General features: G+C 49.8%; 1 protein-coding gene across 1 annotated transcript; it reads left to right on the plus strand.

The window, feature by feature from the left end:
• Positions 1 to 4,501: 4,501 nt before the first annotated feature.
• LOC130386181 (uncharacterized) lies at positions 4,502 to 15,384 on the plus strand. The gene is made up of 4 exons (XM_056594966.1): positions 4,502 to 4,969; positions 5,052 to 5,131; positions 5,645 to 5,755; positions 13,028 to 15,384. The coding sequence occupies exon 4, from the start codon at positions 13,533 to 13,535 to the stop codon at positions 14,820 to 14,822; it is 1,290 nt and encodes a 429-aa protein (XP_056450941.1). The 5' UTR covers positions 4,502 to 4,969; positions 5,052 to 5,131; positions 5,645 to 5,755; positions 13,028 to 13,532; the 3' UTR covers positions 14,823 to 15,384.
• The last annotated feature ends 1,198 nt before the right edge of the window (positions 15,385 to 16,582 follow it).

The raw sequence follows: 16,582 nt of genomic DNA on the forward strand, positions 1-16,582 counted from the left end.
CATTTTTTTTTTACAATTTTTGAATCCAGGAGAATCTTTTGATTCAGTTTAGTCAACACTGTTGTAGCTGAGGTTGTGTCTGACTGTGTGGTACACCTGTGTCACCTCAGCTGCGGTAATATAGAGAGGAAGAGTGGGATGACATATTGTTGATTAAATTGAACATTTGTCTGCTGTCGGAATTAGTGGATTTATTTTCAAGTCAGAGTTAAGTATGGTGACTGCTTTGGGATAGAAACTGTTTATGAATCTTGTGGTGCGTGTTCTGATGGACCTGGGCCCCGTTTCCCGAAAGCGTCGTTAGCCTAAGTGGATCGTGAAGTGCGTCGAAAGGGCATCGTAGAGTTTTCACCGCGTTTCCCGAAAGCTTCGTGGGGAACGAACGTCTTGAAAACGCTCGTAGCTAAAGAGTACTCCAGGGGTGCTCGTAGGTACTCGTAGGACGCTAAGAGCATCGTCAGCTATAGCCTCAGTGGCGACACCATCGGACATTCCGTCTATTGGATGCGTTTTATTAAAACGCATTGCGCCTTTATGTTCTTAGTTTGGTAATTAATAAAGATTATTAATTAATTTATTAATAAAGATGTTCAAATGGCCAAATTAAAACGGGACAGTCCAGAAAATGTTTGCGCAGGCAGGGCACTCAAAATGTGTGAGAGAAAGTGGGGGGATTTGGGCAGACTGACATGGCTACTCATAAAACGTAGCATAAAATAATGTAAAAAATAAATTCAATTAAACAAATTAAAAAAAATAAAAAATAACAAAATAAAAGAAATTAAAAAAAATAAGAAAATAAATAAAAAAATAAAATTTTAAAAAACAAGCAAAGGAGCAGGCAAAAGGCTGGGATATGGTGGGGATTGGTCACGTTGACGGGAATGTTTAGTGACATGAGGGAGGGTGGAGGGGGTTAAAAAAAAGTCTCAATCACTATTCGACGCGCATGAAAACCAGCCGCGTAGTTTTGAGGGAGGCCGTCCTCACACCGATCTTCCTCATCGTCCTCAACGTCCTCCGGTTCAAGCAATGCCACCCCAGCCTTAGCTGCAATGTTGTGCAACATAGCCGTCACACATATCACGGCGCATGACTTGGCCGGAGAAAACTGGAGCCCTCCGCCTGACTTGTGAAGGCATCTAAAGAGCAACTTCCACCTCCCGATCGTGCGCTCAACGATGCACCGGGCCAGACGGTGGGCTTCGTTGTATTCCTCATCATGGACGTCTCCCGGGTTATTCACAGGTGTGAAGAGGAATTATTTAAGGGGGGAAAATGCCGTGAAACGCACAGTGCATTCAGGATTAGGACTGATATATGTCGGTTTAAGCCTAATCAATTGTGTTTTAATGTCTTTAGCATTCATATAATTGCAGTCTATTTTTTTCGTAGGCTACTCTGCTGTTGTCCTTGATGGGGATATATTTTAACCCTTTTTAACACAATTTTCCTGCGACATTCCTGCGTCTCCCCCTCCTACGGAGCCCATTTCAGCACCGTGTCAGTAGACAGTTACAATCCTACGACGTCGTGAGTGCAGCGAATGCGCGTTCACGTTAAGAGGAGTTTCGGGAAACGCTCCAAAGAAATTGACGATGGATCGCAAGATCCATCGTGAGAATGATCGTACGAGCGTGGATCCATCGTTATCGGGAAACGGGGCCCTGTAACGTTTCCCTGAGGGCAGCAGTTCAAACAGATAGTTGGCAGGGTGGTATGAGTCTTTCATAATGTTGTGTCTTCTGCAAGCATCGGGAGTTGAAGATGGTGTCCATGGTAGGTAGCTGTTGGTTGATGATGTTTTGGGCGGTTTTAATAATCCTCTGCAGTGACTTCCTGTCTGCAGCAGAACTGCTACCGTACCAGGGCAGGATTCCATAGGTGAGCACACTCTCGATGGAGCAGCGATAGAAGGACCTTAGGTGCCGTTGTGAGAGATTGACTTTCCTGAGTGTGCGGAGAAAGTATAGCCGCTGCTGTGCTTTCTTAACTATTGCGTTTATTGCCCATGATAAGTTCTCTGGGATGTGTATGCCCAAGAATTTGAAGCTGGACACCCTCTCCCCGTTGATGTGTAGTGGTGTGTGTCCTGCTTCTTCCTGTAATCAATGATCAGTTATTTTGTTTTTTTTGATGTTGAGGCTCAGGTTGTTCTCTGAGCACCACTCTGTCAGCCTTTGAACCTCCTCTCTGTAATTGGCCTCATCACCTTTGGTGATCAGACCCACCACAGTTGTGTCATCTGCGAATTTCACCATGGTGTTGGTAGTGTGAGATGGGGCACAGTCATGTGTGTACAAGGAGTAGAGTAAAGGGCTCAGTACACAACCCTGTGCTGAGTGAGAGTGGGCGAAAGGTGCGGGCCCATTCTGCAATATAGGATATTGATTGTACAGGTAGTTTCCAGGCGACGTCACCTTTTAGCATCGGCTCAGCTCGCTTGGAATCTAGAGCGAGGCAGGACTAAAAAAAGCAGCCACTTCAGGTACCAGATACCATGTTTTCACGGTGGAAACGCAAAAAATGCGAGCTGAGTCGAGTCATGTCGAGCTGGTACCATGCAGTGGAAAAGCGGCATAACCGTTCAGTAGTTCAGTTCAGTTCTATACATTTTATTATTCATGTTAGGGCTAGGTTGGGGAGCATAAGACTCAAAGAAGCTTTGGGCATAGATTTTTCGTTCGTGCTCCTCGGTTAGTTTTAAGATAGGATAGATTTCTCGTTGTTCGTTTGGTGTTAAGATGGGAAAGATTTTCTCGTTAGTGCTCCTCATTTGGTGCCTCATAAGGCTAAAGATTAAGGTTAGGGGTCGGGATAGCCACTCGGGTTAAGGTTAGGGAATAAGGCTAAAGGTTAAGGTTAGGATTTAGATAAGTGGTAGGGATAGCCACTCGGGTTAAGGTTAGGGAATAAGGCTAAAGGTTAAGGTTAGGATTTAGATAAGTGGTAGGGATAGCCACTCGGGTTAAGGTTAGGGAATAAGGCTAAAGGTTAAGGTTAGGATTTAGATAAGTGGTGGGGATAGCCACTCGGGTTAAGGTTAGGGAATAAGGCTAAAGGTTAAGGTAAGGATTTAGATAAGTGGTAGGGATAGCCACTCGGGTTAAGGTTAGGGAATAAGGCTAAAGGTTAAGGTTAGGATTTAGATAAGTGGTAGGGATAGCCACTCGGGTTAAGGTTAGGGAATAAGGCTAAAGGTTAAGGTTAGGATTTAGATAAGTGGTGGGGATAGCCACTCGGGTTAAGGTTAGGGAATAAGGCTAAAGGTTAAGGTAAGGATTCAGATAAGTGGTAGGGATAGCCACTCGGGTTAAGGTTAGGGAATACGGCTAAGGGTTAAGGTTAGGATTTAGATTTAGAGTGGTAGGGATAAAGTCTAAAGAAAATAGTTCCATACACTGCATAACCCCAGGAAATGTTAAAACAATTACAAAATAACCTGCACCTCATACATAGCATAGCATCAGGTAATTTAATATTGTTTAGTTTTAAATAAAGCAAGAAAAACTTGCCCCAGATTTATCCTTCGCTGGTCATTTTGGTATGATAACTATGAAGTCGAAGGGAGGGAATAGTATCTAACGTGTGTGAGAGAAATATAGTAGCGCTACTTCGAGATGCAGGCTCTCTGCGGGTCTGGCTATGTGTTCTGCCCTCCAATCTCTCTGTCGACATTTATAGGGTCAAGTGGGCGTGGCCAACGTGACGTAATGGTTCCTCCCTCCTCGCCTGTTTAATGGTGTTTGATCCCGCTTCCTAGTGGCTATGTGAGGGTTATGCAATTTGTGTGTTAGATCCTGCTTCCTAGTGGCTATGTGGGGGCAGTTTATGTGCTTAAAATCCGTAAAAATATCATTCTAAATAAATACAAAATGGTTTTAGGGGTGGGTTTAGGGAATAAAGCTAAAGGTTAGGTTTAGGATTAAAAACAAACTTTTTAAATTTTAAATGTTGAAGGGTTTAGGTTTAGAGAGAGTGAGAAGAGTGGTGGGGGGAAAGGGTGGGGAGTCAGAGGTAAGGAGGTGTGGGATGTCTGTCCCTACATTCTCCCCTGCCTTTCTGGGCATCTCTGATATCCTATTCACATCTCAAACCCAGAGGGCAGAGGGGTGATAGGACGTTGAAGGGTTTAGAGTTAGAGAGGGTGAGAAGAGTGGGGTAAGGGAGAGTGGGGAGTCGTATGGATTAAAATGTCCTGCAGGTTTTTATTACGGTGGTAGGACATTAGTATTTTAAAATAAAGCGAGTGGGGCGGTTTGAGGTATGGCAGAATTCAAATGTTGATTTATAGCTTGCTTGAGGGGGCCTAGTTGTCGCGAAAATGTAGTAATTAATGGAATTAACTTTTGTTCTGTGTTCTTTTTTTCAGGGAGAACGGGCCGGTCTGGCTGGAAGAGGGCGGTCACTTCCCCTTTAATAGTCAGAAGAAAACGTTTGGAATAGCCGCGGGGTCTAAGGGCCTTGAAAAGGGTCCTGGTGGCCTCCTCCACGTGATGAGGTAGAGAGCAGATGCGGTGGAAAACGGATTAGTTGGGACTTGATGATGGAGCTGAAAGTATGCCGGGGATGGTAGCTGGTGTTAAATAATAAGGAATGACTGTCAGTGTCTTTAAAATAAACCTTGGTTGCTAATGTTTTGTGTCCATCCTTCGTGTCTGTGAAGAAAACTACTGTGTCTAGGAAGGGGACCTGCTGGAGATGGAGAGTTTGTTTGAGTTTGATACGGGGGTGGTGTGAGTTAAGGATATGTATAAAATGGTTAAATTCCGTTTCTGATTCGTCCCATAGGCCAAAGATATCATCTAAGTAACGGAAATAGACTAGGGGGCGTGACAGGCATTTAAGGAATGCAGATTCCTCCCAGTCTGCCAGATAGATGTCCGCGTAGGCTGATGAATATTTCCTTCCCATTGCGCAGCCGCATATTTGTAGAAAGAAGGATTTATCAAATAAAAAGTTGTTGCGGGTAAGGGTAATTTCTAAAAACTTTAAAATAAATGTGTCGGGACGAGATGAATCCGGTGACGAAGACAATGCTTTCTTCACAGCCTCGAGGCCCAGGACAGTGTCGATGTTCGTGTACAAGGAGTCAACGTCGATTGAAAAGATAAACGTGTTATCAGGGACGGTGAGATTCTTCAACTTGTTGACAAAGGTGTATGTGTCCTTAAGGTAGCTCGGGTGAGTGTGAGATAGGGGGTTAATGTAAAAGTCTATGAACTCCGCCAGGTGGTATGATTCGGAGCCACAGTCGCTAACTATGGGGCGTCCTGGAGGAACCACGAATGGAACAGTCCAATTCTCTGGGGGTTTATGTATTTTGGGGAGAAGGTAAAATAATCTCGCCCGAGGGAGATCCGGGCCGTATAGGTAGTGTGCCTGTTTTGCGCTGATGAGATGCTTTTTCCTCATCTGGTCAATTAAAAGCCTAGCCATTGTCTGAGTCTCAAGGTAGGATCCGTGAGAGGGCGATAGTAGACCGGGTCATTAAGTTGACGTGTCGCCTCCAGAATGTAATTAGTACGGTCCTGTATTACAATTTGCCCTCCCTTATCCGCCGGTCTAATAATAATCTCATGGTGAGATTTTAGTTTGTTGAGGGCCTGTTGTTGATGGACAGTAATATTGGCCTCCCCTACAGGACGTCGAGGTCGGAGGTCACGGAAGGAGCGGAGGTCCTGATCGATGAGCTGGCGTATAGGCTTCGAGACGGACTTCAAGGCTGGTTCCCAGATAGACGGCGTAGTAAAAGGTAAGTAAAAATAATCTGTGTTATATTTAAAATAATCGAGAATTTTTAACCGTCTGTGGTAAGTATGTAGATCTCGTCTCAATAGGTCACGGTCTGGGAGTGACGGTGTCGTGATGAAGGTGAGGCCTCGTTCGAGGATCTCCTGAAATAGTAACATAGTTACGCCATTAAATGCGTTTATGTAAACATTTTTAGCGAGAAATGTGCATTTTACTTTCATAATGTTCGCTCGGTGAATGTGAAGGATGTTTGGTTTGATAGTTATGACGAAGAGGGACCGCTCCGTTCACTTGCATGGACAGCGTCTCTGGTTGCTATGCAACCTCAACGTCTTGGCGGACTATATCTCTGCTGATCAACACTACGAATGCTGGAAACACACCAGACACACCATGTGAAGTTATTTAACCCGATTATTGTTATTTATATCTGAGATTATTTAATCTAACCCGATCCAAGCTCTATCATGCACCCAAACACGGCGGCGTTTGGGTTTCCTTCCTGGGACTCCTAAATCAAGCGCAGCCACAGGCGCTTAGCTGCGTACGTAGGACCATTTTTGACACAAAATGGTCAAGCAACATTTTAGCTGCGTTACGCACGTAAATCTTACGCGGGTTACGCGTTTGGTGTGTTCGTACCTTAAGCGTCGACAGTGTGTTGAGATAACCAGCACGTGAGTCAACGTCCTCGATATTCTCCCTCACAAAGTCATTAAAAGACTTGACACAACGGAGTCTATTGGCATAAACAACTGCCTTAGACAACAGACAGCTATCACAATAATGTCATTCTGACCTGGACCTTTGGAGGCGATTAGCACTAAAACAACTATTCAGCTAAAGAGTGGATAAGTGGACATAGTTGCCTGCCTTTGGTATGATGAATAGATAGAGATCTATTTCAAATAGAGCTGATAATTGCACCCACGGGAAGAAGTTATTTAATTTTGACCCGGACCTTTGCACCGTTTCTGCACTGACAGAAACGGTTCAAAGGTATGATGAATAGACAGAGATCTATTTCAAATAGGGCTGATGATTGCACCCACGGGAAAATCGATCTAAAAGCATGAGGTTTCATTTAAATTCTTATTTAGGCGGAGGCTCTGTCTGATATTTTTTGCTAAAATATCCAAGAATTAGGAATCCCTACGAATTGATAATCCGTACTACGTAGGCATCAATGATCGGCCAGTAGTAGACTGTTACTACGAATGGAAAGCTTGTGCCGTGCGAATCGTTAGCAAGATTTCGCTCTGCAGATTAACTCTTGTTATGTGACGAATGCAGGAATGTTGGCGGAGAACGTTTTGATTACTCTCAGTAAGGGTAGCAACCCTCCTAAGAACTACGTACTGTGGTATCCGGGAATGAAGAATGCGCCGGGATTCAGTGAAACACGTCGCAACGGATGGTTTAAGCCGACTTTCGGCGTTTATTTCAATAAGCAAAGAGGATAAGGGTGCGCTTGGGTCTCCGTGAGCCTCAAGCCTCTGCAGTCCATGCGTCTCTCTGCCTCTCCCGTCCATGCTTGTCTCTGCCTCTCTTGTAGTGGCTCCGGGCCTTTCTCCTCCCCGCCGCCAGGTGTCCCCCATCCCGCTGATTGGGGGGAAGGACCCGGTGCTCTCCGTCGCCGGCTGGTGGGTGGGGGTGGTACACCCCGTCCTTCACGGTTCCGCGGGCCCGTTCAGGCCGAGGCTTCAGGGGCGGGATGCCACACTCCCCCCCCGTTTGCTCAAGCCCCTGGTCTCCGGGGAACCCGCCCAGACAGGCATCCCGACGTGACAGGGCGTCGGCGTTGGCATGCTCCCGGCCCGGTCGGTGGTCCACCCGGAACCGGAAATCCTGGAGCGCCAGGAACCACCGTGTCACCCGGGCGTTTGTGTTCTTGGCCCCCGCCATCCACTTCAGGGGGGCGTGGTCGGTGACCAAGGTGAACTCCCTCCCCAGGAGGTAGTAGCGCAACTTCTCCAGGCACCATTTAATGGCCAGGGCCTCCTTCTCTACGGTGGAGTAATTGCGCTCGTTGGGGAGGAGCTTCCGGCTGACGTAGGTTATCGGGTGCTCCTCTCCGGCCCGGACCTGGGACAAGACCCCCCCAAGTCCCACCTCCGAGGCGTCTGTGTGAACAATCACAGGGAGGTTAAAGTCAGGTGTGATTAGTACCAGTTCTGAGCACAGAGCCTCCCGGAGCGTCTTGAACGCCCGGTCCGCCGCCTCTGACCAGGTAACCCGGTCTGGTAAGGCCTTACGGGTTAGGTCGTTCATGGGGCTGGCCAGCGTGGCGTACCCGGGAATGAAGCGCTGATAGTAGCCCACCAGCCCCAAGAACGCCTTTACCTGCTTCTTAGTCCTGGGTTGCGGCCAGGCCCGTATGGCGGCTACCTTGCCTTCCTGCGGCCGCACTGTCCCTCTCCCGACCCGGTACCCCAGGTACGTCGTCTCCTCTCTCCCGAGGCGACATTTGGCCGGGTTAGCGGTGAGGCCCGCCCTCCGCAGCTCTCCCAGCACGGCCCTTAGCTGGCGGACGTGGATATCCCAGCTGGGGCTGTAGATGATGATGTCATCGATGTATGCCGCCGCGTAATCCTGGTGGGGCCTCAGGAGCTGGTCCATCATCCGCTGGAATGTGGCTGGGGCGCCGTGTACCCCGAAGGGGAGGACGGTGTACTGGTACAGTCCCCCCGGGGTGGAGAACGCCGTCTTTTCCCGGGCCGCCCGGGTCAACGGCACCTGCCAGTACCCCTTGGTCAGGTCCAGGGTCGACAGGTACCGTGCCGGACCCAGGCGCTCGATAAGTTCGTCGACCCGGGGCATGGGGTAGGCGTCGAACTCCGATGCCTCGTTCAGCCGCCTGAAGTCATTACAGAACCTAAAGGTTCCATCCGGCTTGGGCACCAGGACCACCGGGCTGCACCAGGCGCTGCGTGACTCCTCTATCACGCCGAGCTGCAGCATTCGGCGCACCTCGGCCCGTATGGCCTCCCTCCGGGCCTCTGGGATCCTGTAGGGCGGAACCCTTACCCTTATGCCTGGTGCCGTCCGGATGTCGTGGTGGGTGGCGGCAGTCCTCCCCGGCAGGTCGGAGAACACGTCCCGATGCTGGAGGACGATCTCGTCCAGGTCGTGTCTCTGGGCCGGGCTGAGGTCCTCCCCCACCGGGACCTCCGGGATCTCCTGCCGGGCCGCCAGGGACAAGGGAGCGGGGTCGGCGGGTGTCGGCTCCCCCCCCCTCCACTGCTTCAGGAGATTGATATGATATAGCTGCGTCGGCTTCCGCCTCCCTGGCTGGCGGACCCGGTAGTTCACCTCGCCCACGCGTTCCACCACCTCGTAGGGTCCCTGCCACTTTGCCAGGAACCGGCACTCCGCCGTGGGGACCAGGACCAGGACCAGTTCCCCTGGCTGAAAGGTCCTCAGCTGGGCTCCTCGATTATAGACCCTCGCCTGGGCCTGCTGCGCTTGCTGGAGGTGCCTCCGGACGATGGGCCACACCCGGGCCATGCGGTCACGCACCTGCTCCACGTGGTCCACGGTGGTGCGGTGGGGGGACGGCTGGCTCTCCCAGGCCTCCTTTGGCGATGTCCAGGATCCCGCGGGGCCTCCGCCCGTACAGCAGCTCGAAGGGGGAGAACCCGGTGGACGCCTGGGGGACCTCCCGTACCGCGAACAGTACGTGGGGTAGTAGTTGGTCCCAATTCTTCCCGTCGGCCTGCATGGTCTTCTTGAGCATCTGCTTAAGGGTCTTGTTGAACCGCTCGACCAGGCCGTCCGTCTGGGGGTGGTACACCGAGGTCCGGAGCTGCTTCACCTGCAGGAGCCTGAGGACCTCCTTCATCACCCGTGACATGAAGCACGACCCCTGATCGGTGAGCACCTCCTTTGCTATCCCCACCCGGCTGAAGAGGAGCATAAGTTCACGGGCGACCGCCTTGGTGGTGGCGGCGCGCAGGGGAAGGGCCTCGGGGTACCGGGTGGCGTAGTCAACTAGCACCAGGATATAGCGGTGGCCCCGGCTGGTCTTGGGAAGGGGGCCCACGATGTCTAAGGCCAAACGCTCGAAGGGGGTCTCGATGATGGGAATGAGGGGGTGTCTAGCGATGGCCCGGGGGGCTACCCGCTGGCACTCGGGGCATCCCTGGCAGTGGCGCTCAACATCCCGCTTAACCCCCGGCCAATAGAACCTGGCTAGGACCCGCTCCCGGGTCTTGTCCATGCCCAGGTGGGCCCCCAGGAGGTGGGTGTGGGCCATAAAAAGCACTTTACTGACGTAGGGACGGGGCACCACTAGCTGTTCCCTCACTCCCCCCTCCCCGGAGGCTACTCGATACAACAGACCCCCCCTGGTGCTGAAGTGCGGGTGTGGTGTGTGACCGAGTCTCGGGCCTGCCCGTCATGAACCAGGACGTGGCTCCAGGCGTGCTTGAGGGCCTCATCCTGGAGCTGTGCGGTGGCGAACTGGCCGGGTCGGGACGAGCCTTCCCCCCCCTCTGGTAAGAAGTCCGAGAACTCAGTAAGGGGGGAGCTCTTCGGGTCTTCCGGTGGGTCTGGTTGCTCGGAGGCTGTGAGGGTCTCCGGGGTGTCGGGGGTAGGTTCCGGTGTCTCGCTCCGGACGGGTCCTCTCGCCGTGCGCGCCGGGGTCCCCGGTGGGGAAGGTCCGTTCCCCTCCGATCCCTCGTCCTCCGCCGTCAGCTCCCCCGGGGACGATGGGCGCCGGGTGGCCCCGTAGGCCTGCCGAACCCCCCGCGCCCCTCTGCGGGGAGGGCCTCTCCAGCTCCGTAGCTCCCGCGTCGGGTCCCACAGCCGGTGGAAAATCGGGCAGTCCCTTCCGATTAACACGGGGACCGGTAGGTGGGGGACAATCCCCGCCCGGATCGTGAATACCCCATGGGTGGTGCGGACTACCACGTGGCATGTGGGGTATGTCCGGGTGTCCCCGTGGACGCAGGCCACCTCCATCGGATCCCCGGCCTTCCCGCCCGCCAGGTCGGGGCGAAGGAGGGTAACCGCACTGCCGGTGTCCAAGAGGGCCTGCGTGTCCTGGTTCATTACCCGCGCCGGGATGGTCGGACTCCCAGATGTTCCCTGCGTCCAGCAGGTCGCCAACATGCACGTGTGGTCCGCCCCCGGGTCCGCGTACGCTGACGGCATCGACACATCACGTCCCCTCGGGCAGTAGCGAGCGATGTGGCCGTACTGGCCGCACCCGAAGCAGCGCCGCACCTCCCGGTTCTCCGGTACTCCGCTCAGTGGGGTGACGCCGGGAGCCGGGTTGCCGCTGGGGGGTCCCCTCGGGGCTTGGCGCGCCGTGGGGCTGGGGCGGACCCGGCGTTCAGGAGCTGGGCCACCTGCCAGTTCTCCAGCTGGAGGACCAGGTCGTCCACGGTGGCAGGGTGATGGTGGGCCAGCACGCGGCGGGCGTCCGGCGGGAGTCGCCGCAGGGTGTGGTCAATGATCACCCGGTCGATCGGGCTGGGGCCCTCTCCCGCTGTCAGCCACCGCTTCACCAGCCGGCTGTGCTGGGCGATCTGGGTGCGCACAGCTCCCTGCGCGTCAAACCGCCAATCCTGCGCGCGTTGGGTACTGGCGGGCGACGTCCGCCGGCAGGTCCTGGCTCGCCTGCTGGGCGGGTCCGGTGAGGAACGGCGCCACAATGTGCGCCCACTGCTCCTCTGGCCAGCCTTCCCTCTGTGCGGTCCGCTCGAAGACCTCGAGGTAAGCCTCCACGTCGTCTTCCGGTCCCAGCTTCGTGAGGCGGCTGGTCGGGGCGGCGGTCGGCGCAGCACGGACGGCGTGCTGAGTCAGCCGCAGAACAGCTTCGCGGAGCAGGGCGAGGCTCTCGGTGGTCTCCCGCTGGTGTTGCTGGGCAGCCAGCGCCGCGGCTCCGTCCGGGTTCTGCATGGTGGGGTAGTAGTAGTGGGAACGCTCAAGATGCCTGCATTCTCCACCATATGTGGTATCCGGGAATGAAGAATGCGCCGGGATTCAGTGAAACACGTCGCAACGGATGGTTTAAGCCGACTTTCGGCGTTTATTTCAATAAGCAAAGAGGATAAGGGTGCGCTTGGGTCTCCGTGAGCCTCAAGCCTCTGCAGTCCATGCGTCTCTCTGCCTCTCCCGTCCATGCTTGTCTCTGCCTCTCTTGTAGTGGCTCCGGGCCTTTCTCCTCCCCGCCGCCAGGTGTCCCCCATCCCGCTGATTGGGGGGAAGGACCCGGTGCTCTCCGTCGCCGGCTGGTGGGTGGGGGTGGTACACCCCGTCCTTCACGGTTCCGCGGGCCCGTTCAGGCCGAGGCTTCAGGGGCGGGATGCCACAGTACATTACAAGAGTTACGTTGGTGTGTTACAAATGAATGTGCATCCCAAGTAGAACCCATTCAGTAAGCCCAGTAATAAAACAGTTTGGGACCCCACATACGGCCAACCAGTGAATGCATTTGCTTGGACCTCACATGAATGGGTAATGTACGTCCCTCGGAAGTTATGCAATTCTGACCTCGGACCTTTGAACGTTTCTGTACTGACAGACCTTTCACTGGTATGATGAATAGATAGAGATCTATTTCAAATAGGGCTGATAATTGCACCCACGGGAAGAAGTTATTTAATTTTGACCCGGACCTTTGCACCGTTTCTGCACTGACAGAAACGGTTCAAAGGTATGATGAATAGACAGAGATCTATTTCAAATAGGGCTGATGATTGCACCCGCAGGAAAACCAAGTAGGATGAATTGAGTGGCCTCATGTTGTTTGAACCTGAATGAAATGTACATAAAATAGAGGAGCCTCCCAACCTAAAGACACCAACGACGGCGAAAAATTTGATTTAACCACTGTTCAACTTTTCTTGTCATGTTACTAAACTTATTTTTTTTTCAGAAAAGTGGACGAGTGGTAAAACTAAATATAATAGAAAAATAACGTCCGGCCTTTACGGACGCAAACAGTGCCAGCAGGTAAGTATGGCACTGAAACAACTGAGGGAATAGGCCCCCCTCGGTTGTGAAAAGAAAAAAATATATAAAGAACATCGTTGTGTCTCATCCCAATTGTTATGTTATGTATTTTTCGCGCCGTATTTCTATCCTTTCTTTCCATGCTTTGCTTTCATGTTGTCTACAACCTCTTGTAGACCATTCTTCTTTCCACAGCGCTGGAGAAGCAGTTTTACGCCGTCCCGAAATTCGAAATGTATTTGAATGCGATTGTAATAGATTTACTGCTGAGTTGTATTAATATGATCTGAGAGATCGTATCGATTTTTTTCAGATAAATAGCAATGCCCAAGGAACGAATACCCGAAAAACGTAGCAGTTCAGGACACTGATCCAGAACCAGAGGACAATTCAACTCCACAGAAGTTTATTCTTCAAACAGGTTTGATTGACAAACCACGAGTGAGTACCCTGAAACTAACATAGAAATAAATAAATCGGGCTCCTTTGAGACATTGACTTTACTCTGATTTACAAATTTGTACAAAATATATTAATATCATTCAGTTAGGTAACAATTCTTTGTTTCTTTATCAAACAGATCTGTGGTCTCCATTTACGTTGAGTCCCACATGTTTTAAAATGATTAAATAACATTAACATAGCCTACTTTTAGCATTAAAGAATTCATGACGTAAAACTATAACCCAAGTGATTGTGTTTTGTTTCGTATATCCCTATCTGTTGTATCAGCTGTGTGTGTATTCCTTTATTCGTATTAATTTGTTTGTGTTTTCTTTCCAAAAGAACGTCTGACTCCCACAGTCATAAAGAGTAAAATGGGCGCCAATTCATCAAAACGGGACGCTAAGGTGACAATAACGGTATCTAAGCAAATTAAAAAACGAGCGGAGGTGGTAAGAACTCGCTATGGTAAGAAAAAAAACGATCCTATAGTGCCACCAAGATCCCCCGCAGATATAGTCTTGAGGGAAGAAGGCATATACTCGGTCTTTCCATTTACTTATGATGTGTACGAATGGACAGATGGCTGTTGGCCAATAGGTGGTTCTTTTGATTCTTGCAAACTACAAGAATTAAAAGAAACAATAACGTCTGGACCAGATCCGAAATGGGATTTTAATTACACACAGAATTGTTTAGATGCATGGATTCGCACTGCAAAACGACACCCAATACCGAAACCAGTTAAACAAGAAGTAACTGCAGAAATCGCGTCTAACATTTTCAAAAAAACTATGCAAATCAACCCAGATTGGCCAGAAGTGTATAGAACAGCTCTGTTGAACATAACAGCAACTAGTAATGCAGAACATGTTGATAAATTAATGACTGAAATAGAGTTAACAGCCGCCGAAGTAGACGCTATTAAAACAGCGCAAAACAACAGAAAAGACAAAACCGTCCTCGCTACACTTTGTGTATGGAGCCAACGTCAACTCGTTATAGACCTAAACAGATTGCAGAAACTAGCGCGTAAAGTAGGACTTTCCGTTAACCAAGACTGTACAGGATTGTTTCCCAAACTGCCCACAGATAACGGACTAGACGACACCGAACTCGCCGCAATAGCAATCGCCACCCGAAAATCCATAGAATCGAATCAACTCGGTGCTTCAGGTACAGTGTCAAACGCTGCACCAACAATACCCATTACAACCTCTTCACAGCCGTGTCAAATTGAGCAATTTCCGAAAATAACAATAGGCGACACCGCGATATTGAAACCTTGGTCACCAAGTGAAGCGCAATCAATGGCCAAAGATGCTCCAGATCCCCTTCGCACGCCAACACCTTTTTTACATTGGTTGAATCAAATGTGTACAATTTACAGTCCATTACCAGGAGACCTGTTAATCATTCTAAAATTGGCATATGGTTCAAAATGGCAGTTAGTTCGAGAATTGTTTCATGTCCCTCAAAGAGCCGAATGGGGATCAGAAGAAAGGGGAAACAACATCTCCCTAGACATTTGGTTGGACACAGTCTGTGAAAGAGTGGTAAAAGCCGAAGCATCAAGTCAAGCTGACTTTTCCATTGTTACTCAGACCATACAGAAACCAGATGAAGCCCCCGTAGATTTTTCTCAACGTTTTAGACACATGTGAGGAAAGCGCTGGAATAACAATGGACTCAAATATGATGTTTACTGTACAAACGTTTATAAACTGCCTTAACCCACAAACTCGCTCTCTTCTCATTCTAACTGATTTGCAATGGCAGGAAAAAACACTAACTCAACTAACCACCCAATTGGCTAATATGGAACGCTTAGGCATGTTTAAAGATAAAAAGAAAACTAACCAAAGTAACCATCAATCAGGAATGTTTGTACAGCACAACTACAAAGAACGGAACAAAAGACAGTTCCAAAAACAGACCCAGGAGTACGGAGAGCGTACTAATGAGAAGGACCAAGACCAACACAACTTTAATTCGAAAGAAAGTCACGTTAAAGATTTTAATAAAACAGAAAACCATAACCACAGCGACTGGTATGGAAATGACACACGTGACGAACCCCCCAGATGTTTTTACTGCAAAAAGATAGGTCATCAGGAGAAATATTGCAGAAAGAAACACAGCGACGAGAATAGTCACGTTAAAGATTTTAATAAAACAGAAAACCATAACCACAGCGACTGGTATGGAAATGACACACGTGACAAACCCCCCAGATGTTTTTACTGCAAAAAGATAGGTCATCAGGAGAAATATTGCAGAAAGAAACACAGCGACGAGACCAAACCGTCGGCCCCGCCCACGGAACCAGTCCGCGCCCCCCACACCATGAAGAACCCGCTACAACGCCCAGGTGAGTATAATCATTACTAGGACCCCTTGGAGAAGGAAACTACGATCCAGGCAACGCTTCTTCAACTGTCTTCCAGCCCCACCGAAAATCCAAAATGCTCCGTGCAGGTAGGACAAAACCATTTTGAATTTCTTGTCGATTCTGGTGCTACAGTATCAGCTATTAACAAAACTGGTATTTTACAAGAAAGTAACCAAACATTGAAAACGGTTGGTATTGCTGGCATTGCGATGAGTGAAACAATATCAAAACCGGTTCCTACTATTGTATCACATGTCCCGTTGGAACAGAAGTTTTTAATCTCTCCCTCCTCTCCTGTTAATTTAATGGGACGAGATATGTTGTGTAAACTAAATGCAGTAATCTTTTGCACCCCGGATGGTTTGTTTATGCGAATACCCGATGATAAGTTGATTCAGGCTTCCCAATTGTTAACGCACACCGAAGTAACTACTGCTTACTTGTGGAGATTGTTAGGAAAACCTAGTGTTGAAATCTGCAGTATCGAAAACATTCAAAGTTTGTCTAAAACGTCCCCATATCTCGCCGTTGGTCTAACGCAGATGTTGCCTTTTGAAACCTTTCATTGTAATGCTACATTGTTTAACGACGTCGTACCAATAGAATATCAACAGAAGACGTGCTCTTTTCTAAATCACGCTGATGCATTTAATCCTATCACGCAACTATACATTGGTCCGGCCGGTTATGCTGCAGTTGTGTCTCTCACAAAAGAACAATTTTCTCTCCTTCACGACGATACAGTACCACACATCATACTAGCTATTTCACCAACACATACACCCAAAGAATTAGAAAACATGATTAAAACCCTACACAACACAGAACCCATTAGTTCATCAGCGACCTCTACAGGTATACTGCACACACTACAGTCTGACGGTTGGAGACTAGATTTGAAAACCCCGTTGTTTGCGAATTCGAGTTGTACATTCGAAAAACACTCTCCAGCACCGTCTCCTGATTACAGTCCACCCCAGAGTTTATCCCAGGTACCATCTAAACTATGGGCCATGCATAAAAATCATGCAG

The sequence above is a fragment of the Gadus chalcogrammus genome, chromosome 7 (genome assembly GCF_026213295.1).
Source record: "Gadus chalcogrammus isolate NIFS_2021 chromosome 7, NIFS_Gcha_1.0, whole genome shotgun sequence".
Classification (NCBI taxonomy): domain Eukaryota; kingdom Metazoa; phylum Chordata; class Actinopteri; order Gadiformes; family Gadidae; genus Gadus; species Gadus chalcogrammus.

Coding starts and splice junctions, on each gene's coding strand:
- LOC130386181 (XM_056594966.1), top strand. CDS start 13,533: ATGGGCGCCAATTCATCAAAACGGGACGCTAAGGTGACAATAACGGTA.